The sequence below is a fragment of the Felis catus genome, chromosome C2, assembly GCF_018350175.1.
Source record: "Felis catus isolate Fca126 chromosome C2, F.catus_Fca126_mat1.0, whole genome shotgun sequence".
Classification (NCBI taxonomy): Eukaryota; Metazoa; Chordata; class Mammalia; order Carnivora; family Felidae; genus Felis; species Felis catus.
In genome coordinates, this window is record NC_058376.1 from 149692950 (window position 1) to 149718557 (window position 25608).

The 25608-nt window shown below is 38.7% G+C and overlaps 1 protein-coding gene across 3 annotated transcripts in view; it reads right to left on the reverse strand.

Moving 5' to 3' along the window:
- Window positions 1–25608, reverse strand: part of CTNNB1 (catenin beta 1) — a 41368-nt gene that overhangs the window by 4154 nt on the left and 11606 nt on the right. For all 3 annotated transcript variants that reach the window (XM_011286248.3, XM_011286247.3, XM_003992212.5), the window contains exons 2-11: window positions 8979–9039; window positions 8319–8546; window positions 7828–8081; window positions 7464–7702; window positions 7174–7375; window positions 5736–5880; window positions 2553–2656; window positions 2136–2474; window positions 1712–1870; window positions 126–245 (exon numbers count right to left, since the gene is read on the reverse strand). In XM_011286248.3, the coding sequence (XP_011284550.1) occupies window positions 126–245; window positions 1712–1870; window positions 2136–2474; window positions 2553–2656; window positions 5736–5880; window positions 7174–7375; window positions 7464–7702; window positions 7828–8081; window positions 8319–8546; window positions 8979–8991 (1803 nt within the window). In that variant the 5' untranslated portion in view covers window positions 8992–9039. The remainder of the gene's footprint in view (window positions 1–125; window positions 246–1711; window positions 1871–2135; window positions 2475–2552; window positions 2657–5735; window positions 5881–7173; window positions 7376–7463; window positions 7703–7827; window positions 8082–8318; window positions 8547–8978; window positions 9040–25608) is intronic.

A 25608-nucleotide genomic window follows, 5' to 3' on the forward strand; every position in this document is an offset into this window, starting at 1 on the left:
ACAGAGCATGTTGTCATTTTGTAACTGGAGATAGTAGAGGAAAAACTGCCCCTAACTTGGTCCCTAACTTTCCGAAATTTTATGGACACATAAAATCTAGACTGCCTCACATAAAACCAACATACCTGCACAAACAATGGAATGGTATTTAGTCCTCTGATTACGATTCGGTTGTGAACATCCCGAGCTAGGATATGAAGGGCTCCGGTACAACCTTCAACAATTTCTTCCATACGGACTCCCTCCTACCAAAAGAAACATGGTTAACAAATAGGGCATTCTCATCTCTAAAGTTTATAAACTTCAAAGGCTTTCTGTTCTGAGTCACAATTCCTAAGCTGATTATTCACAGTATACACCCAAAGTTCCCCAGAATTTGCAATTAGTCTAGGAATGAAGGAGGATTCCAAGAAGTTGAACGTCACTGGGGGGGAGGGGGCTCCTGATGGCACTAATTCCAAGTTGTACCCCTCCCCGCAAACACATACAACACACAGGAATTACAGCTTCGATGTACTCCGACAGTCAAGACACCAACTTTAGGTAAAAGGAATACATGAAGATACACAAAGATGGGAAAGTAATGTGCAGACTGACAAATGCTGTTCTTCCGCATGCTCCATTTTTGTATATCTATGTGTATTTCATGAAAACCTAGCAAAGTTTTATCACCAACTGCTAAAATTCTATTGAGCTGTCAAGTGGAAAATCCACTCCTCACCACCTCTAAGACTATCTGACTGGTAGTCTTAAAGAAGAAGGAAGTTAGTCTTTGCAAAATGTTAAGTACTGTTTCCCTGTTTCGGAGTTTTAAAAAAGGTTAGAATTCGGCTTTCATAAACAACTTGATTTTTATAAAAACACAAAATACTCCTTTCTTCCTAGAGAAAAGATGTAAAATAAAAGGTACCTTTTGCATTCTTTTAAGCCACCTCATGAAGACAGGCCAATACCAAAAGTAATGAATGGAGAAAGCCAAAGCCCAGTAATGAGTGCATACACATAACAACTACCAATAAGAGATTCCCAAAATCTGTGCTGGTAGGCTCTTGTTTTCTAAAGTTACCTAATTAAATAAGAGAAAGCTCTTTGAAGGCTTGAATCTTAAAATAAATTCTGAGGAATAAATTCTACAGTGTCTTCAGATACTTGTAACAAAGCTAGTTTTTTAAGACTGCAAACCTGACATGGAAAGCTTTAGGTTGAGCTTATGGGTAAATGCTACTACTACTACTTGAAATTTCTTAGTATTCTTAGGTCTGTGAAAACAGTTTAAACCATCCCTGGAAGAGACAGTAAAAGGTATGTTAAATATTTACAGGCAAAACTCATGTTATAATGGGGAATAAGAGGCTCTGAAATCAGATGGACTTGGATTCAAACTATGGTTCTGCTACTTCCTAAGAAGGTGACCCTTTGTATGCATTAAATGAAAACACTGCAAGAAGCACCTAACCCCACAGCAGTACACCACACCCTGCTCTCTTTGGAAGACTGACGATGCAAGGAGAGGTCAAAGGCAACAGCACTAGGGGCCACATTATTCCTGATCTTCTCTGCAGCCAGGGACAGGTCACAGTTTTTTTAAATCATTAGCAAACAGCCCCTCAGGCTAGAAGATCAAAGGAACCAATGACCAAAGAAATTCAGGATCCCATGAATTTATGCATTCCTTTTAAATAGCCGGGTGTCACTGCTAAGATTTACCTACCACAAACTGCTGCTGCGTTCCGCCCATAGATGTGCGGCGCTGGGTATCTTGATGGGCACGAACCAGCAACTGAACTAGTCGTGGAATGGCACCCTGTTCACGGAGAGGTGCGTGATTTGCTGGACAAAGGGCAAGGTTTCGAATCAATCCAACGGTGGCCTGTAGATAAGAAGAATAAAGAGCGGGCATGTAACTCAACAAAATCATTTTCTTAGCCTAAAATTCCCACCACACTAAATCTATTGGGATCACCTGAAAGTAGCACAGACTTCACAAACACTTCGGAAGCCCACCCCGGCCACACTTCCTATTTACTAAGGAATAGGATTCGTACTTGTTAATCCCTTATGCCTAGACAACCATCCAATAGCTAGAGGTGGTTCATGTCCAATTCTGCAACCTACTATTGTGAGAGACAGTTTACCTTTATCAGAGGCCAATGGGATGGTGGGTGCAGGAGTTTAACCACAACCGGTAGTCCATAGTGAAGACGAACAGCATTCTGGGCCATCTCTGCTTCCTGGTGTCGACTGGTCAGATGACGAAGAGCACAGATGGCAGGCTCGGTGATGTCCTCCCTGTCACCAGCACGAAGGACAGTACGCACAAGTGCCTCTATACCACCCACTTGGCAGACCATCATCTTATTCTTATAATTATTGCAAGTGAGATTAGAAAGAATTCCAGCTGCACAGGTGACCACATTTATATCATCTGAGCCCAGAAGCTGAACAAGGGTCCCAAGAAGACCTTCCATCCCTTCCTATGGACATAAAAACAAATGCTCAGTACATATTCATCTTAATTCTATCACCAAGGCACTGGCATATTCAAAATTTACCTGTTTAGTCGCAGCATCTGATAGATTCCTAAGAGTCCAAAGACAGTTCTGAACGAGACGTTGACTTGGATCTGTCAGGTGAAGCCCTAAAGCTTGCATTCCACCTAGAATATGAAAAAAGATCTAAGGCAATGGCCATTAGCTGGCAATTCCTATCAGCACTAAGTGTCTTTTCTAGTCTTAGAGGGTGTCCCTCTTCACTGCCAAAGCTTAGCCCCTCTAAGTCCTTTATTTATTTTCATTTGTTACGATGGTGCTCAGTTTCCCCTTCTTTTCCCATTCACTCAACTAGTGGTAACTTCTGTCAAATACCCAATGTGGAAAAAACCTTCTCTATCTCCACTCTCCTGCTTACGTAATTTTACTTTCGTCCATTCAATCATCTCAAAAATATCCACCTAAATAAAATCAGACCATTTTGAGCTGGAGCTGTACCAGTGCGCAAAATATCACATGGCCCCTTCTCTCATAGAGCTCATTCATGGTCTAGCTGGAGGCAGACAATAAACAAATATACAATTAACAAGCTGAAACTACACAGTGTGTCAGATGGTGCCAAGTGCTATCAGGAAGAAAACCCCACAAGTGTCGGGGGGGGGTGCCCTACAATTTCAAGTAGGGTAATTAGGTCACCTCAGTGTGAAGGTGACATCTGCGCAAAAATATGGAGGAGGACCAATCCTAAAAGGTACTGGAACTCCAGTTTATTACCAGGAACCGTATGAAAATGACGGACTCCAAACCGTGTGACCCAACGGTTCATAACCTTCTGCCATTCAGGACCCTAAGGAAGAGCATTTGCACTGGCGGTGGAGAGTAAACGGACGCTCAATTCCTCACTCACTGGCTTAACTTCACCCATCTCTCTCCTACTGAAATCCCTTCCCAATGTAGTGAGATACTTTCCCTCGTCTCCTTGTTCATCTCTTCAGGTCTGTTTTATTTTTCATTTTAGGTAGGCTCCACACCCAGGGTGGGGCCTGAACTCATGACCTGGAGATCAAGAGTCACATGCTCTACTGCCAGCCAGCCAGGTGCCCCTTTTCGTGTCTCTCTTAAAATTAAGTCTACCTCCCCTAGGAGACAGGCATCATCCCTATCTGGCTGCTTCCTCCTAGCAGCTCCAGCTACTAACAGAGACCTGCACACGGCTGATGCTCAAGATCTGCTCCATGCCTAGATCCCCCTCCTCTACCTTCTCTCCTTCACAGATTTCATTCCCTCCCTTTACTATTCACACGAACAGGGTGGATTTGACCCCAAATGTCTCATCAGAATACCCTGCAGACTTCAAAAACACGTAGACCTGCTCATTCGGCAGGTCTCGGTAAGAGTCCACGCAGATGACTTTAAGGCATGCCCCCTCTTCCCCCCTACACTGAGAGGTCAACTCCCAAATCTCTAGCCCCGTCTCCCCCTGCATCTCTGTGCCATACATAATCCAGCTACCTACTGGCCTTTCAGTCACTCTATCTCAGCTTCTTAAATTACCTTGTTCCAAAAATTAACCAATTCATTCTGGTAATTTTTGTTCCAAAAATTAACCAATTCATCCATTTAGGATGTTCTCCCCACCACAAATCACTTCTGGTTGCCCTTTAGCCCCCAAGTTATTACATTTATGGGTGCTATCAGAAGCCTCAAAACAGTTATCCTTTCTATTTTTCATACCAAAACAGAAGTTTGTAACACAGCTCGGTGGCCTGATCTGCTTGCTTTTGGTCAAACTGTCATACATTGTTAGTATTAATAATCCAAACACCTCACTGTGATGCGATGCCACTGCTTAACAGCCACTAATAACTTCTCATTATCTCTAAGACAAAGGCCAAATTCTTTAGCATAACCTTAAGGAACCCTTTAGAATTTGGATCCCACCGAGCACTGCAAACTGACCTATTCTACATCTGTGGTTCTAAAGCTAGGAAAAAAACAAACCATGAATAAACATACATGTTACAGGGGCCTAGAAATGTCTTGCAATATATGGCCCTTGCCTAGCCCATCAACCTCATCCTGAGTCCTGGGCTACTCATCCATTATTCATTAAATTCAAGTTACACTTCCTCTTTAGCACTTAGAACTCAACAATCTCTTTCTTACCATCAGGACATAGCATAGGGTTCTTTTCTCTGCCCGGAAAACCTCTAATCCCCACTTCTCATATGGCTAATAGGTACCTTCTCGTCCTGCAATCTCATTTTACATCCCTTTCTCAGAGAAGCTCCTCTCTCCCCTTTAATTCTGATCACTACTTACTATTCCTTTCTTCTCTGATACTCATTCTAAGCTGTTAATGCCCCCATTTTTTGCATATTTTTGTCACCCTCAACAGAATGGAAGAATAAACATAGGGACCATATCTGCTTAGTTATCCAGTATATACCACGTGCTTATTCCAGTGCTTAAGACATAGGTGCTCAATGTTTTCAGAACGCACAAGTGAACATCAGAATAACCTGGCTAACTTTTTAAAATAATGACCTTGTCATTCCACTCCAAGGATTCTGATTAAGTCCAAAACTCTGCATTTTCCTCAAGTACTCATATTTCTGGAACGGCTGGGCCAGAATTTCATCCCCTTATTCTAGATGAATCCAGCCACACCTGTCTGTCTCAGTGCCAGCCAGCTATCCTGGGCAACCATAATGCCCCTTTCTCCCACAAATTCTCAAATAAAACTACTCTCAACAAGTAAAAGAGGTGTTACTACCCCTACACTTCATTCCAGGTATTTTCTTCTATTAAATGCTTTCATATTTTTCCCCTTCCAGTTTTGATATGAAACTTGGTTTGAGAGTCCAGGTAGATACTGCTAAGTGTGTTACAGAAAGAACTGACGCTGGGTAGTTGCAGAGTAACTGTATCCTCATGATAAAAAAACAAAAGGCTGTGGCTGGTCCACCAATTCCTCTCCTTTGCTACCAACACGCACAACAGAAACTACCAAGTATTAGCCATCATTTTTGATGGGTAATAACAACTCTGCCTAAACTGGCCTAGGCTTAAACAGCACCAGTACAGGTGTTAAGCAACACATACACTTTAAATGCGGTCTTGGCTGCAGACTGAATAGAACCGTCTAGTTTCAGCCCATTAAGGTCAAGTTGTATTACCCTTTTCCTAAAACAAGTAATCAAATTAGAACTGCCAGATGTTGCACACGAGACTGAGAATACTTACCGGCTTCTACAATAGCTGGTTTATTACTAGAGCAGACAGACAGCACCTTCAGTACTCTGCTTGTGGTCCACAGTAGTTTCTCGTAAGTGTAGGTCCTCATTATATTTACTAAAGCTTGAGGTCCACCACTAGCCAGAATGATCAGCTAGAAAGACACGTATATACTGTTAATCACAAAATTGTCATCATATGCCCAAGAAAACAACCAACCTATTTTTATTATACAAGCATGTCAGCCAGCTTGCCACTGATCTAAATGTATTCCCAGACCCCATTATCCAGATTCCCACACTGGGGCCCCATTTACCCCCTCCTTCTACAGGATTCCACTCAAATTCAGGTATCCCAATACTCCCAAGAATAGATCAACTCTGCCCCAATTTTCTTCCTCCCACACTGATCAGAACAAAACAAAACAACAGAAACCACGCTGGTGTGCGACAGTAATGCCCAGATATTATTGTTGTATCAAAGCGGAGTTGTTAAAAATGTGAACCAGAATGGGCACTTAAAACTCCTAATCCTTTGGCTCTTGGTTGTTTTCACCTTAACATGAGGTATCATCAAATAATCATTCCTTCTTGCCCTTTACTTCCCTCCATATTCCCACCTCCAAACTATCCTGATTTTCTAAACACAAATCTCATCAGCTCATACCTTGCTAAAACTGACTGCATTTAGTCATTACTCTTTTAACATATTCTACAAGGTCCTGCAGGACCTGCCCTGCTGAGCTCAATAATCTCAACTCAAACCTCTCCTCTTCTTTACTATTGTTTCTAAGTTTATTTATTTTAAGGGACAGAGAAGAGAGCGAGCACATTCAAGTGGGAGATGGGCAGAGTGAGAGAGAATCCCAAGCAGGCCCCGCGCTGTCAGCACAGAGCCCAACTCAGGGCTCAATCTCACGAACTAGGAGATCATGACCTGAGACGCAATCTAGAGTCAGACGCTTAACCAACTGAGCCACTTGGGTGCCCCTTCTTTACTCTTTGTATCTCTTGAATTTCCAAAACTCATCACTCTTCTCCCTCTGTAGGGCTTTCAAAGGTGCCATTTCCTCTAATCTTCACCTAGTCGATCTGTCCTCACCCTTAAGACCTGAACGCAACCTATCGCTTCCTCCAACAGGTCTCCCTGAACTTTCAAAACAGGGTTTGGTTCACTTATATGCTCTCATTGCTCCTTTACTTCCTCCAAACTCACGAGTTAAATAGTAATTATATCATTTCAGTGCCTATCTCCCACCTCAGAATGGAAGTTCTGAGAGGAGTTTGCCCACTATATCCCCAACACCTAGCTTGATACATACAAACGTTTATAGAAAAAGAGATGTCCAACTTTTTTTAAGGATACACACAAAGGGTGAGGCACAGAAGGACATGACATTGGGGTTCCCAATGCTCCATGACAACCACATTCAGAAAAATTCTTTTACCTTGCTTTCTTGGTTGCCGTAAGCTAAAATCTGAAGGCAGTCTGTCGTAATAGCCAAGAATTTAACATTTGTTTTGTTGAGCAAGGCAACCATTTTCTGCAGCCCACCAGCTAAACGCACTGCCATTTTAGCTCCTTCTTGATGCAATAAAAGGTTGTGGAGAGTTGTAATGGCATAAAATAATACAGAATCCACTGGTGACCTGGGAAGAAGAAAAAAGCCACATCAGAAATGCAGTGATGGCACTCTTCTCCTTCTTAGCTGTGAGCCTTCTGACCATGTTTTCTTACCCAAGCATCTTCACCAGGGCGGGAATGCCCCCAGACTTAAAGATGGCCAGCAAGCCCTCACGATGATGAGAAAGATTGTGCAAGGTGCCAGCAGTACAGCGAGCTGTCTCCACGTCGTTCGTATTCTGCATGGTGCGTACGATGGCAGACACCATCTGAGGAGAACGCATGATGGCGTGTCTGGAAGCTTCCTTTTTCGAAAGCTGATGGACCATAACTGCAGCCTTATTAACCACCACCTATAACGTACGGGAATTAAGAGACATCATTGGTTTTCAATACTGATACTGGATGGCTATTCTGAGGCTCCTTCCTGGAGAGTTTCCTTCAAAGCAGATCGCGAGCCAGCCTCGTCATTACTGACCTGGTCTTCATCGTTTAGCAGTTTTGTCAGTTCGGGGATTGCACGTGTGGCAAGTTCTGCATCATCTTGATAGTTAATCAAATTTACAACTGCGTGTTTCAGCATCTGTGATGGTTCAGCCAAACGCTGGACGTTAGTAGGGTGAGCAGCATCGAACTGTGTGGATGGGATCTGCATGCCCTCGTCTAAAGTCTCAGGGAACATAGCAGCTCGCACTCTCTGAGCTCGCGTCATCGCATACTGACCATCAATATCTGGAAAAGATAAATTCAACACCCGTTACTCCCAATTCAGCATTGTGCTGAACACGTGCTACACCAAACACGTGCTACAAACACGTGCTACAAACACGTGCTACACCAAACGTATTACCGAAATGCCACCGCCCCCCTTTCTTGACACCACTTAAACTGTTACACACCAACTTCTGTAAGAAGAATTCTCAAAACTGCATTCTGACTTTCAGTAAGGCAGTAATGTAACACCCTTACCAGCCACTTGTTCTTGAGTGAAGGACTGAGAAAACCCCTGTTCCCACTCGTACAGGACTTGGGTGGTATCCACATCCTCTTCCTCAGGATTGCCTTTACCACTCAGAGAAGGGGCTGTGGTGGTGGCACCAGAATGGATTCCAGAGTCCAGGTAAGACTGTTGCTGCCAGTGACTGACAGCTGCTTTTCTGTCTGGCTCCATGGCCATGTCCAGTTCCATCAGATCAGCTAGAAAAATCCAACAGCATTCGCATTACTGCCAAGGAAATGTTATCTTCATTAAAAAATCTGGGATACGACCCACTGAAATATTGTTAGAAATAGTCAAATGTGGAAGACAGCCAAGAATAACAATGATAGCCAGGATTAGCTCAGTGAGGAAATATCTACACTCTTAGGGAACCACCTAACAGTTACTCACTGAATTAGTGGAAGAATGGTACTGCATCCAGGCTCCAGAAGCAGTCATCCAGACTAGATTCCTGCTGGTGGCTTGTTTGCTATTTCACCAAGCCATTAGGAGGAGTGAGCAGAAAATGGAGCAAAAGGTAGCCTGACAAGTAAGCAGGGAGAGAGTAAAGCAGGGGGATCTGAGCCAGACTGGGTTAATGGCAATGAAGCAGAGCCCCAATTCAGTAACTAAAGACTTGTGATACAAACCTTGGGTAGCCATTGCCCACACAGGATTTTCAAAACCGGTGTATGGTGTGCTTCAGATACCCTAAAAGAGTTAATCAAGTCATTAGGATTTAAAATTTGCTTGTTTTTAGTATTTTTAAGCCACTACGATGGGCTGATAAATACTACGGACCACATCCATAAATAGCCGCAACCCCTTTTACCATGTGATCGTGAAACCCAAACCCCAAGGTCTCCTCTATACACCTCAACCACAGCTCCACCCATCATTGGTGAAAACTCCAAGTAAAAACTCCTCTTTAACAAGCACCTCTTTTTAAGCAGGAATACAAATTATAGTTATTCAGGATGTCAAAAGGCACAATTATTGATGCAGATGAAGAAAATTTATAGTGAAAGCCAAGGTGGGGAAAAAAAAGTATTCAAAATCAATTCCTCCTTGAGTTCCCAAAAGCGTTCTCCCTTTTTAACTTCTTTCACTGAAAAACTCATAGATCTTTTTGGACAGTGCTTTTAAAAAAGACCAAATTTTCATTAAACGGGTTTTCTTTACTGATACAATACAATGCCATATAAAATACCTTTATAAAGCAAATGGATCAGAACACTGATTTTAGATCTTTTACTAAGAAGTAAAATTACTTTTCAAATGAAAGTTTGCAACACAAAAAGAATCTTTTTATAAATTTTTTCTAGTTCAAATTTATAGCAATGATGTATTATAAACAGAAGTATTACTCACTGGAGTAATGTTTTATCAGCATGAAAAACTTAATCATATACATAAAAATCTTAGCATCTTTGCATTTTGGCTTTACTGTGTAACATTCAGGAAAACACTGAATCACATAGGAAACTAATTGCAAATGAGAACCGTTTGAAGGCTCATGGCCACTAGATATTCCTAATAACAAAACTTCCTTTACTACACAGTATTCCCCTAAACAAGTTTATCTTGCACTACAAATTAACATAATGGTTTACCAACACGTAAAGACATGGACTAAAATATTTACGTGTGAACTGTGTATTCTATCACCATAAAACAGAGTTTAAATATGTTTAATGAAAGTTGGAAACTACAGTCTAAAGTCCTATTTGCTCCATGTAAAGGAAGCATGTGTTAATTATTCCTAAAATTGCTCTTCCAGTACTAGATTTTTATAACCACAAAGGTCACTTGACACGTAAAGATGACAAGAGCTGTGGATACAACTGTGTTAGTTCCACGGTAGAAACAACTGACAATCTTTGTACAAGGCAAAATGAAGGACAGAAAATGAAGGTGATTCCTGTCAATACGAATCTTTTAAGATACTAAGCAGGATTATGTGTGTTCAATGTTTTGATTCAATAGGACTAGAGTGGGGCATAGAAACCTGAATTTTTAATGAATATTCTAGGATGCACAAGCGATCTACAGACCACACTGAGAAATACCCAAGGTTTCTGTTCACTGATGCTGTGTTTTAGCTTACATTTTTCCACCTCTCTGGAAACTGAGTTCTCAACTCCAGTTTCCAGTTTATTTCCGGGAAAGGCAACTTAAAACAAGTTCTACATTGGGCTCTTCCTTTGGCCAATGCCACAGGGCTCAGAAACCAACTAGTCACTATAATACACATACAAAATATGTGTAAATCAGCTGTATAGTTACTGGTAAGGCTTCTGGTCCAACAAAAAGCTACTACCAGTAGTTAAGTTTTTGGCAAGTCAAAAGTTATTCACAGATTTTTGACTGTGTAGGGGGTCGGTGCTGTTCAACGTTCAAGTGTACATGGCTTCAAGGAAAAAAATATTTACAGTACTGTTTCCTTGTTGTTGATGCAAAGGCAAAATATTTAGTCATGTTATTGTGTAAAATCTGTTTATATGGGATGACCTGTAGTTTGACCACAATTTATAATGATTTTATGGAAAAAGCAAGTTCATACTCCAAACTTACAATATCTATTTGTATGTTGAGGATTCCTCAATACTATTATTTTTATATACTTTAAAATTTATGCAGCATACATAACAGTGAGTCTACAATCCTACGTCGTAAAGGAGGCCAAGTATCAATCCAGCAGGTTGAGAAGTAAAAAATAGGAATGAAAATGGGGATCTACATAAGCAACAGTACATATCAACTCACCTCCTACATTACACTGCAGATGAATCCAAATTTACCAAAACTATGAGAACTATTCACTAAAGAAACTGAATATACTGTCCAAAGAGATCTAGGCCAGAGTCCTGCCCAAAAGGAAAGCCTTCCTCATTCTTCTTCTGGACAGAACTTTCAGCCCAAGGATTGGCTCCTTCCACTACACCCTGTCAATCATTAGGGGTCCAATCCTAAAGCTCCCAATCAACCAAAGCTTACCAAACACATCTGGAAAGCCTTCAAGAGCAAAGGAAAAAGTTCAAGAAAAAAGTAACAGAAAAAACGCGGACTCCAGAGAAACACAGGATTTTAAAATAGGGGTAAGGGTGGGGGGAAGGAAACAGAATGTTTCAATTTACTACCCTCATAAAGATTGGAGATAATAAATTAAAAGCTCACTAGATAACCAAAGTTGAGAAAAACTCCTAGAACATAAAGGAGAAAGATATTCAAAATACAAAATAGAAGAAACAAGGAGCGCCTGGGTGGCGCAGTCGGTTAAGCGTCCGACTTCAGCCAGGTCACGATCTCGCAGTCCGTGAGTTCAAGCCCCGCGTCGGGCTCTGGGCTGATGGCTCAGAGCCTGGAGCCTGTTTCCGGTTCTGTGTCTCCCTCTCTCTCTGACCCTCCTCCGTTCATGCTCTGTCTCTCTCTGTCCCAAAAATAAAAAAAATTAAAAAAAAAAAAATAGAAGAAACAAGATGATCATCTAGGGGATCAGAGCGCCAACTAATAGGCATTTCAAAAAGAATTAGGAGAAACAAAAATGGGGAAAAGCCCATTAATACCAACTCAAGATAAAGGGAGGATAATGCTAACAAGTTATGAAGTACTAGAAGTTCCCAAATGCAGTGATCACAAACTACAGAATACTTTAGGATGCTCTGTGTCCTGCCAGCTTCATCCCCACCAAGTGGTACTTTGACAAAGAAAGAGGGTTGCCAGGATCGCCAATTTATCCAGTTTAGTGAGGTAATGGACGCATGCACCCTTTTATTTTTTCTTTTTGTTAAACATGTATTCTTTCCAGTTATATAATTTGTAAAAAAACACCTCAAAATTTATCTTGCTACTTCTGATTTAAAATCTGTAAAGACTTAGAAAAAAATATACACTCTTTATATACAATAATTTCTATCTAGGTGAAAAGTTCATTCTGATCCATATCTTATCCAAAGTGTTACTATGAGTAATTTTTCCTTCAACTTTTTTAATAGGACTACTTAAGCATTCTAGGTTTTTCTTTTTTCTTATTAGGAAAATTTTCAAATATGCAGGAAAGTAGACACAACTGTATAATGAACACCCACATTACCTATACTTAACAACTGTTAACACCAGGCAGTATTTGTGCCCACCCACAGAATAATTTTAAAGTAAACTATATACATTATTATTACTAGTAGTAGTTCATCAGGTGGCTATGAAAAGTAAGGATATTTTCTTGCATACCAAAACATTACTATAGAAGATCAGCCTTACTGGCTGCTACTCCATCCAGTTCACAATGAGTGACTTGGAGCCTCTACTTCACCCTGTGTACTTTAAATGGCCTTCTGTCAAAGTCAATGTGAGAATTCTTGACATGATAGAGGTCTCACGCTGAAGTTTACTTCTCCAGTTCCTATTAGGACAAATTATCTTAATTACCCTAGATTTCATAAAATTTGAGTATTACTAACTAGGAGTAACTTTGCTATATAAAAATAAAGCAGATCTATTATAAAACCAGTTTTATACTGGCCATTCATGCTAACAATTCACTTTCCAATAACCTATACTAAAAGAACAAAAACCAATCACTTACTCTGTTTTAAAGTAAGAAAACCCAACTCTATTTCAGGAGCATGATAAACTTATAAAAAAAATCCTCAAGGATTAAAAACATTTCTAAGTAAAATTTGTTTTGTAAATCTAAAAGCACATACGTATGCATTTTTCTTGTCACTACTAATATCTTGCCATTCACAAAATTTATACTCTCCTCAAATCTTCTGTTTAGGCACTTTTCATTTATCACTAATGTTTTTTTTTTTTTTAACATTTATTTATTTTTGACAGAGAGCGTGAGCAGGGGAGGGGCAGAGACAGGGAGACACAGAATCTGAAGCAGGTTCCAGGCTCTGAGCTGTCAGCACACAGCCCAGCTCAGGGCTTGAACCCACAAGCGGTTGAGATCATGACCAGAGCTGAAGTTGGACACTTAACCCACTGAGCCACCCAGGCGCCCCTTACCACTAACAGTTTTAAGTCACAACTCAATCTAGTTACTTTTCTACTTTTACTCCTCAGCTGTGTCTGTGTATATTCTGAGAGGAGTCTTCCTACACTGGTCAATAGAATATAAATATCTAGTGACACTTTTGCTCCTCCAAAATTCCTAATATTGATGCCCTTGCTATTACTTTAAATACATAGGTGTAAAATGGCTATTGGAAGAAATATGAACTGGGAAAAATCAGGACACTTCCCAAATGATCGCTTTCCTTCCTTCATTTTATGGTCTTCTCTATCTTCTACCCTACCTATAAAGTAATATATGCTTAGTGTAAAATATTTTTCTTTGTCATTCCCACAATTAATGACATTTTGGTATATTCGGTATTTTATTAAATTTACTATTAAGTATGCTTTTATTATAAAAATATAAATATCAGAAGCGTGTGGGTGGCTCAATCAGTTAAGCGTCTGATTCTTGATTTCAGCTCAGGTCATTGTCTCACAGTTCATGGGATCGAGCCCCACGCATCGGGCTCTGTGTTGACAGAGCAGAATCTGTATGAGATTCTCTCTCCCTCTCTTCCCCTTCCTCCTGCCCCCCATAAATAAACTTAAAAAAGGTATACACACACACACATATATAAATCAATTTCTTATTCCTTACTGTAGACACTATATATGTATATATATGCAAGTATATATATAAATCAAACTCCTTATTCCTTATTGTAGATGCCTAAAAGTGTTTTCATTTGTATCATATATCTGTACTATAATTAGCCAAATCTCCCATTCTTTTTTTTTTTTTAATTTTTTTTAATGTTTTATTTATTTTTGAGACAGAGAGAGACAGAGTATGAACGGGGGAGGGTCAGAGAGAGAGGGAGACACAGAATCCGAAACAGGCTCCAGGCTCTGAGCCGTCAGCGCAGAGCCCAATGCGGGGCTCGAACTAACGGACCGTGAGATCGTGACCTGAGCCGAAGGCGGAAGCTTAACCGACTGAGCCACCCAGGCGCCCCCAAATCTCCCGTTCTTGAATATTTAGTTTGTCCTCCCCCATTTAGTTTGCTACTCAAACAATGCTGAACAAACACGTTTGCATATAAATAATTCTCTTTAGCTTCTTCCACTTCCCTTCCACATGAGAACTGCTAAAAGGATAAAAACTTTTAGGGCCTCTGATACACAGCTCCAAAAGACTGATGGAGCATAAACTGATACAATTTTCAGAGAAGGCCCCGTATGAGAGGCCAGCCTACCGAGGTGGAGCAGCATCAACTGTTACCTCAGGACATCCTGTAGCAGCTATGTCCTCCCATGTAATATACACATTACCCCACCCTGTAAGTTTCTCTAAATTCTGAGATTAAATACTCAAAAAACCCTTTTTTTGCCACGTGTACAGCCTTCTTGGTTTGCCAGATTCTTTAAAAAAATTTTTTTTTAATTTTGAGAGAGAGAGAGAGAGAGAGAGAGAGAGAGAGAGAGAGAGAGAATCACAAGCATGCTCCCCACTGTCAGCACAGAGTCCAATGCAGGGCTCAAACTCACAAACCACAAGACTATGACCTGAACCAAAATCAAGAGTCAGATGCTCAGTCAACTGAGCCACTCATGTGCCCCTTGCCAGATTCTAGAGGTAGTCCTTTTATATTTTCATAGGGTACATGTATATGTTATATATAAGAAGTTCCTTGAATAATCACTGATACAGCATATTTAGGCCTATCATGTGTGTCTGAGAATATGATTTCACTACTTAAAATAATGTGATAATGGTAATATCCTTTACACTTATGATATATCCTTACTGTCACCAATGAGTACCTTCATACATAATCTCTGGTCAGTAACATAATCCTAAAATAGTCTTGATACTCCAGAAAAAAAAAAAAGAGAATGTTTTAAAACAAACTTTTACTTTATTCACTCTAAGATCAAGTCACTACAAAAAGCAGATGATTTTTCTTCAGCCTACAGTACTCTAAGCAACTGAAAACACTGATATTTTAAAACAGTTATTTCAAAGTACACAATAAACAGGCTTTATCTACCTACACAGGCACATTTTTATAATTTCCAAATATAATTTTATGCCAGCTAAGTTAAACAAAATGTTTAATACTGTTTATGTGGTAAAAGTACAAAGATTACATGCCAGCTTCTAAACACCTGGGCACAAAGGGAATCAAGAAAGAAGGGTATTAAAGATGGCTTCAACTCTTTTGCATTTTTTTAAGATAAAATAAATACAGCAAAATTACATACACCTCTTAATATCTAGGCCACCCCTGAGTGCATGGCTGTTTGTTACATTATTCTCTATACTGTGCGTAGCAAGAATAATTGACTGAAAATAAAATAAGGAGATAGTTCTACATCAGCATCTCAGGTAAAGTAATTTAAACCCCAAATATGATTTTAAAATATAAGAAAATCTTTGTACCTTTCAAACAATTAAAATGGAACTATCCATAAAAGACACAAATGTTTCATGTACACTTCTGTCAAACCAGCTAAACCTTACAATTCAAGTACCAAAAGTGAGGATAAAATACTCCCGTCTCCTTGAAGAGGCAGCAGTCACAGTAGCTCAATAGGCTACAAATCTATTTTAGAAGGCTAGAGACTGCAGCTATGTGGGAGGATCTGTTTCCACTACATCTTGAAACTGAAAATCCTGTTCCTCTTAAGTTCATAAAATGATGATTAGCGAAATCCTTTTAAACTGAGGACATTCTTTGTTAACTAACATTCTAGAGACACTTTTTACAACTCTTTTAAGTGACACAGTGATAATACTGCACAGAAAACAGTTCACGGTTAAACTAAATTGTTAATAAAAAGTGACCATTATGTACAAACTACTTTCCTATGTACAAATAGGTTAGAAAATCATAATCACAAAAAGATCTCACACATAAAAGCAACAATAAAAACAAAGTACATACAAAATTAAATGTAATTATTTTTTTCTTGGCTGGAAAATCGTTTTGTACTATATAAAGATATTGCTGGTTTTCTCTTAGTTAAGGCTAATATCCTTGGTACACAGAGAACTAAAGACAAATCAATAAAAAAAACATCAGGGAAAGGGCAGAAACCATCATTTCAAAGGAAAAATACAAAGTAAGCAATAAATACACACAAAAGAATTTAAACTCATTCATTTTTTGCATATCAGCCCAGCAGATTTAAAAGATTAATAATATTGACTGCTAAGACGATACAGTTGACCCTGGAACAAGGGTTCGAAATGCACGGCTGCACTTTACGTGATTTTTTTTTGCATCATGACTAAGTATACTCTTTAATCCCCATCCCCAATTTCAACCCCATGCACGCACCTCCCTTTGGTAACCATCAGTTTGTTCTTTATAGTTGAGTCTGTTTCTTTTTCTTTTTTTAATATAATTTATTGTCAAATTGGTTTCCATACAACACCCAGTGCTGATCCCAACAAGTGCCCTCCTCAATGCCCATCACCCACTTTCTCCTCTCCCCCACCTCCCATTCAACCCTCAGTTTGTTCTCAGTTAAGAGTGTTTCTTGTTTTGCCTCTCTTTTTTCCTTTGCTCATGTTTGGCTTTTTAAATTCTGTATGAGTGGAATCATATGTTACTTGTCTTCGACAGATTTATTTCACTTAACATCATGCTGTCTGGCTCTGTTCATGTTGTTGCAAATGGCAAGACTTCATTCCTTGTTATGGTTAAATAATATTCCACTGTGTGTGTGTGTGTGTGTGTGTGTGTATACTTTTGGCCCCCTCACCATCTTTTTTTTTCCAAACACACACTAGAGTGAACTCTGAAAAGCCTAAATCACAGTACACGCACCTATAGTGCCTTCCTAGTGCACTTTGGATTTTATTCTATATCCTTATGGATCTGACATAAATATAGATGTATAGGTATAGGTATAGGTATAGGTATAGGTATAGGTATAGATACATATGCACAACCCACTATATCTTCTTTATCCATTCATCTATCGGTGGACACTTAGGCTGCTTCCATACTTTAGGTATTGTAAATAATGCTGCAATAAACGTAAGGGTGCATGTATCTTTTCAAATTAGTGTTTCTGTATTCTTTGGGTACAGATCCAGTAGTGGAATTACTGGATCACAGGGTAATTCTACTTCAAATTTTTTGAGAAACCTCCATACTGTTTCCCACAGTGGCTGCACCAATTTGCATTCCCACCAACAGTGTAAGAGGGTTCCTTTTTCTCCACATCCTGGTCAACACTTGTTTCTTGTATACATTTGTTTTTGTTTTTTTATAGTACAGTACTATAATAAATGTATTTTCCCTTATGATTTTAACATTTTCTTTTCTCTAGCTTACTTTATGGTAAGGATACAGTACTTAATACATACAACACACACAAAAAAATGTTTTAATCCTGTTTATGCTATTGCTAAGGCTTTTTTCTCTATCAACAGTAGGCTACTAGCCACTAAGTTTTGGAGGAGTCAAAGTTTTATGCAGACTTGGGACTACATGGGAACCGGTGCCCCTAATCCCCACATTATTCAAGAATCAACTGTAGTTCAACTACCAGAAACTTTTTGGAGGGTAGGTTGGCACTACCCATTAAATATGTGTAAATAACCTCTGACTTTAAAATTCCATTTTTATAACAGAAACATAATTTGTAGCAATATTCACAGAAGAATGCCAAGAGGTCTGCACAATGAAGCATTCATAGAAAAAAACTGGAAATTACCCAAATGTTTATCAACAAGGCAATGAATGAACAATAATTTATCCACTCGCCGAACAAACATGTAACACCTTTCATGTTACTGGCATTGCAGTAAGAGTGAATACTAGAGTCTGAGACTCAAGCTCATACATCCAGTAAAGCCTGGATTCTGCTACTAGAAAGTTAAGCAATAAAAACAAAACAATTTAAAGAGAACTTCTGTGAAAGAAATAAACAAGGTGAGAAGAGAGTGAATGGTGGAGAAGGGCTATTCTAGGTAAGCATGGGATGACAGGAACATTTGAGCAGAGGAGGAGGAACCAGCCAGCTTAAGATGGGGCACAACACTTATGCAGAAAAAAAGTGGAAAGGAAGGTATGAGCTGTTTGGTAAAGGTACTAAAAAGTCACCAGTGTAACAAGAAATCAGGGAACTATGAAAAGAGAAAGGACCAGATCAACAAGGGTATAGAATAAAATCCAAAGTGCACTAGGAAGCCACTAGAGGTACACATGTACTATGATGTAGTCTTTCCAGAGTTCATTCTAAGTGTGTGTATGGAAAAAAAGATGGTGAGGGGCCAAAGAAAAGCAGGGACACCAATAACGAAGCTACTGTAAGTGGTAAATCATCCAGGTGAGATGCAGTAGTGGATAACTATGTAGCCTTTAAAATGAATGAAAAAAGACACAGAAAAAAACCCCACATATCTAATATGCAAAGCATTTGCACATTTTACGACATTTTTGCATACATTCCCAGAATTAAATGCATGTAAAAAATACATTTGTATCTGGGGCACCTGGGTAGCTCAGTCAGTTAAGCATCTGACTTCCACATAGGTCATGATCTCACAGCTTGTGAGTTTGAGTCCCGCATGGGCTCAGAGCCTGGAGCCTGCTTCAGATTCTGTCTCTCTCTCTCTCTTTCTCTGTCTTCCCTGGCTCATACTGTCTCTCTCTCAAAAATAAACATTAAAAAAATTTTTTTAAATACATTATTATTAGAAATGATACTTTTCCACAGTGCCTGGGTGACTCAGTCGGTTGAGCGTCCTATTTCAGCTCATGGATTTTGTGAGATGGAGCCCTGAATCAGACTCTCCCTCCCTCCCTCTCTCTCTGTCCCTCCTCTGCTCCCGTGCCCGTGCGCGCACACGTACTCTCTCTCTTTCAAAATAAATAAGCTTTAAAATAATTATATGTCTCCAAGAAAATAAATCATTTAGCCCCAATGTGTGTTAACCAGTGATACACAGCATTAAGGAAATGTTTCTAAGCATAAAAGCTAAGTGGCCCATAAAATAGACTTTCTGCAAAGGAAAGATGGTAACTTCTCAGCAACCATTTAGTACCTCAAGGCAAGAACAAATTGCTTAAAAAAAAAAAAAAGGACATATTCTTTGGATAATAATGTTTTCCAAAAGCAAGGAGATCAAACTCACTGCAGTTTTTAAATACTTAGACAAATAACATTTTATTTAATTATATCAATAGTTTTCCTATTTTTTAGTAATTTCATAGAGATTTTCATTCATTTCTTGTTCTATTAAAGTGATACTATTCTAAGAATCAACTGCATCACAATGTAATGCGCCAAGTTTTGTGGACTTATTTTAAATAATATATTTTACAGCATAATTTGAGGATGCAGCCTCGTAACATCAGGTAAACATCTAATTTTGCCCTTGATGTATTTAACAATGTACCATTATTAAATGCTTAGTAACTTTAGTTCTGAGCCTAATGTTATTTCATTGAATTTTCCCAGCAACCTTGTAAGTAGACAACATTCCCCAAATTATTAGATTAAAAGTCTGACTAGCAGCCGTTAATATGAGTATAGTTGTTCCGTTAAAATTGAAATCCAGGTCTTACATTTAAGCTCAGAGTCATGTGCCCTTTTAATCAAATCACATATCCCACTCGCACCCCAAAGTTAAAGACAATTAGTATTTAACAATGTTACAGATCAATTCAAGAGAAAGGTTAACAAAAAGAACTATATTCTTTGAACAGCGACTACAGAACAAGATCAATCTAAGATGTGAATCACTATATACTTCATACTTTGACTATGTGCCTAGCCAGACAGCACTACTGCTGACAAGAAAATGCAATCAAACACGAGTATATCATGCCAAGGAGATGGAAGAGTTATTTCGAGAGACTTTCTACATGTTGATCTCTAGGCTCTGACTATAGGAAGAATTAATGGCAGGGAGTCAATGACTTCTAGGAGTAATTTATTTAATGCAATGCTTTCTATCCCTCAGCAATAACCTTCCTCTTTTTCACTTGTAGGAGTCTCCCTTTTCCACCATACCAGCACACAGACCTTTAAAAAATAAGAAAAAAAGTTCAATGTGTGAACCCTGTGAGGGCTGGGGCCCTTTAGTTGCACACTGTATCCAAAGTGCTTAGCATGTAATAAGCTTTTAGGTATTTGGCAGACTAAATGTGCCAATAAGAAAGATGTTCAAAAACTAGACAGTAGAATAAAATGTAATACAAAGGCTTGGATAGCCAACAAACAATTATGTATAACCTATGAGACTTCTTAAATTCCTTTAAAAACATGAAATATTCATTTATGAAAGAACATATCTCATCTGAAACAGAGGTCAACAAACTTGTTCTGTAAAGGGCCAGACAGTAATTACTTTAGGCTTTGTGGGCCATAAGATGGGAGTACACCAAAATAAAAAGCTCTGCACAGCAAAGGAAACCATCAACAAAATGAAAAGGCAACATAATGAATGGAAGAAGGTACCCGCAAATGATATACTGATAAAGGGTTAGCATCTTATACAACAACACCAAAACACCCAAACAATCCAATTAAAACTGGACAGAGGACCTGAATAAACATTTTTCAAAAGAAGACCTATAGATGGCCAAAAGACACATGAAAAGATGCTCAACACCACTAATCATCAGGGAAATGCGAATCAAAACCACAATGTGATATCACCTCACACAACTCAGAATGGCTAATATCAAAATGACAAGAAATAACAAGAGCTAGCAAGGATGTGGAGAAAAGAGAATCCTTGTGCACTGTCAGTGAGAGTGGAAATTGGTGGAACCACTGTAGAAAACAGTACGGAGGTTCCTCAAAAAATGAAAAATAGAAATACTGTATGATCCAGTAACTCCACAACTAGGTGTGTACCCAAAAAAAACCCAAAAACACTAATTGGAAAAGATGTATGTACCCCATGTTTACTGCAGCATTATTTATAATAGCCAAGAAATGGAAGCAACCTAAATGTTCATCCACAGATGAATGGATAAAGAAGATGTGGTACACATATACACAATGGGATACCACTCAGCCACTAAAAAAAAAAAAAAAAAGAAATCTTGCCATTCATGACAACATGGAGGGCCCTAGAGGGTATTATTATGCTAAGTGAAGTCAGATAAAGAAAAATAAATACCATATGATTTCACTTGTATGTGGAATCTAAAAAAAAAAAAAAAAAAAAAGAACAAAAAGCCAGAAAGACTCATAAATACAGAGAACTAGTGGTTGCCACAGTGAAGAGGTGGGGGAATGGGTGAAATAGGTGAAGGGGATTCAGAGGTACAAACTCCCAGTCATAAGACAAATACGTCACAGAGATGAAAAATACGACATTGGGAACACAGTCAATAATATTGTAATAGCACTGTATAGTGATAAGTGGCAACTGTTTATCATGATGAGCAGTCAAGTCACTACGTGGTACACGTGAAACTAATACAACACTGTGTGTCAACTATACTTCAACAACAAAAATTAAAATAAAAAACTTTGTCACAGCTACTCAATTCTCTTGTAGTGTGAAAGCAACCACAGACAATATGCTCATGAACAAGCATGGCTGTACTTGAATAAAACTTTACTCCTGGAAATTGCAAATCTGCTATTTCCCATAATTTCACATGTCAAGAGATCTTATCCTTGACTTTTTAATCAGTCATTAAAAAATATAAAACGTATTCTTAGTTCTCAGGCCATACAGAAACAGGCGGAGGACAGAAGTTGACCATCCCCTCATTTATTTATTACATACTTTCACTGGCAACAAACCAAAGGCAAGTGAGTTTACATTTTAATTAAGTACATTAAACCTAAATGTGAAGACCCATAACAGAAAGGGTTTTTAAGTGAGTTAACAGGTTACTTGAGAGGTCACACACAGTTTTTGCCTGTATCTTCAGAAACAGGTTGTGTAAAAAACAAAACTGGACCAAATGACATATGAAAGCCACAACAAGACCATTTATTTGGGAAAACCAATTTAGGCCATTAAGGCTGGGTATGGACTAAACCAGAATTAAGCCTCAATATATGCATACCTTTAACAATCTTTTTTTACTATAAAGATCTCCAACTTTGTTTGAAGGACCCTTTAAACTGACTACCAGATCCTTCCAATGGTTCTTACCTGGAAATTTAAAAAACAAGAGGACTCTGCTCCATCCCCATGGTTCTCTATCCCAGTAGAACTGGGACAGGACCCTGGCATTGCAATTTTTAATTTGTTTGAAGCGTCATACATGTTGCTGACACTGATACCCCCAAAGAAGGGCTACAGCTATAGACAAATAATATGATTCAATTCTATTATATATAACATGCTGTTACATGCATAACAATGTTATATGTATAATGTTTTATATATATATATAACATCAGTCAGTAACTCAAATTAAATTAAATTAAAACAAATGTGACTCCACAGAGTAACCCCAGGACCAGCTCCTAAAGAAGCATCTATTCATTAAGACACTACAGATTCTAATTACTTAATCTTTTAGCAACCTTCAATACCCCACCATACATGTCAAGTTTACGTTACTCTCCCAAACAGAAGGACATTTTTGCTGCCTTTGACAGCTTTACCATAGTAACAAGTTTCATAATCATGAGGCTCTCTTATATTTAGAAAGAATAGCAGAATATTACAAAAGGTAGAGTGAGCTAGAAAGCTTTTATTTTCAAAATGTGACTACTTTCATTATCTCAATACAAAAAACCTTCAAGGAATAATAGCTCTAAATCTGTTCGAAGTCCAAAAATACACCAGTAAATGAGTCATAACCTGGAGGTATATATCAATGTCTCATTGGCATATTGTTTTTTGTTTTCTCAATTTGCCAATTTGTTAATCAAGATTTTGTTTCACAGTTTTCCCACAATTCCTTCATTTACTCAACAGTTCAAGGACATAGCAATACCAAGGGCATGAATACAACGTATACATAGATTTCATTTATTGAGTGCTGATGCATAGGGGCACTTGTACCCCAATGTTTATAGCAGCACTTTCAACAATAGCCAAATTATGGAAAGAGACTTAATGTCCATCAACTAATGAATAGATAAAGAAATTGTGGTTTATATGCACAATGAAATACTACGTGGCAATGAGAAAGAATGAAATATGGCCTTTTGTAGCAACGTGGATGGAAATGGAGAGTGTGATGCTAAGTGAAATAAGTCATACAGAGAAAGACAGATACCACATGTTTTTACTCTTATGTAGATCCTGAGAAACTTAACAGAAGACCATGGGTGAGGGGAAGGAAAAAAAAAAAAAAAAAAAAGGTTAGAGAGGGAGGGAGCCAAAACATAAGAGACTCTTAAAAACTGAGAACTGAGGGTTGATGGGTGGTGGGAGGGAGAGAAGGGTGGGTGATGGGCATTGAGGAGGGCACCTGCTGGGATGAGCACTGGGTGTTATATGGAAACCAATTTGACAAAAAATTTCATATTAAAAAAAAAAAAGATTTATTCAACAAATTTATTCAACAAATTTTTATGTAACCGTTACTCGCGAGGACGTGTAATAGATTCTGGGTATACAGTGGCAATTAAAGCAGATATGGTCCTTGCATCCTTGACCGGAAGGGAGACAATAAGTGAATAAACAATTACAAAGAGTGATAAGTGTATATAACTAAGTCACAAGTGGAAGAAGGGAGGAGAATGACACAAGGACAAATGGAAGGTTTTAGAGTGGACAAAGCCTTCTTGAAGGTAATTTTCAAGCTGAGACTTGAAGAAGGATGCAAAAGAGCCAGCATGTAAGGAGCAGAGCAGAAACATTCCAGAAACAAGAAATAACATGTACAGAAGCCCAGAGTCATGAAGACCCGATCACTTTAAGAACTAAACCTTGAGACCAGAGTGGTTCAATTATAGTGGGAAAAGAGTGGACGCAATGAGATGAGGCTGAAAATAGCCAGATTGTGTAGGGCTGTCTAGCCTTCAGTTAAGGAATGCATTTCTTTTTCCTAAGTGCCACTGAAAGTCCACGAAAGGTCGTAAGTTGGTTAATAACAAGATCTCATGGAGTTTTTAAAGCTGGTTTTGGTTATATGGGAAAACTGAAAGAGAACAAGAAATAAAAAAGGGAACCTGTAAAGAAACCATAGCAAATAGTCCAGGTAATAGATGGTGGCAGCTTAAGCTCAGATCGTAGCACTAAGCACAAAAATAGCTACACTGGAGAAATACTTTGGAGGTAGAAACAACAGACTGTTGATGGACTAGTTCTAATAAATGAGAGAAATTAAAGTAGGATACGTGGAATTAAAGAAGAGTCCTACATATTTGGGTTGAGCAATTAAGTTGTGATACTAAGTTTAGTGCAATGTAGGAAAAAAGAGGAGAATGTTTCTAGAACTGCAGTGTCCAATATGGTAGCCACTTGTTACATGTGGTTATTTACATTTACTTTCATAAAAAATTTAGTTTTTCATATTGCCATATTCAAATGCTCTAGAGCCACATGCAGCTGGTGGCTACCACAAGGGGCAACATAGATGTAGAACATTTCCAGCACCACAGAAAATTCTACTGGTGAGTAGAAGGAAGGTGTTACAGAAGGAAGAAAGAAATATATATATAATACCAAATGCTAGGTGGTCCGGCAAGACTAAAGCTAAAAAGTATCCACGTGGGTGGTCAACATGCAGGTCCAATAGGAGCTCAGCAGAGCATATTCGCTGGAATAATGAAAGCAGAGCATGAACTGGAATGGGAGATGAAAAGTGCAGACATGTCCATAGGGTATGGACACACCATGAAATAGAGCAGAGAAATAAATGGGGCATTAGCCGGAGGAAAACAAAGGGTGTCATTTCTAGAATATTCACCCAGCCAACACACCTTTACTGTGCACCCATAACTTCTAGACATTCTTCTGAGTACCAGAGATATAAAATCAGGACAAGATCAGGAGAGGAAGAAAGAACAAACAAGCAAACAATGTTATTTCAGAGTATAATTAAGTGCCACAAACCAAATAAAAGAATAGAATATGATAAAATTAAAATGAGCGAACAGAAAAGACCTCAATGTAGAAGTGGCATCTAAACATGAGCCATAAATGACAAGAAGGAACCATCTCTGCAAACGTCTGGAATATACCTGTATGCTACTGGGAATGATCTAAATGAGATGATAAGATTCACTCAACACATACTTACTGATCATCTATTATGTAGTATGACTCTAGGCACTGGGAGGAAGAAAGCAGTGAAGGACACAGACAAAAATCCCTGTCCTTCT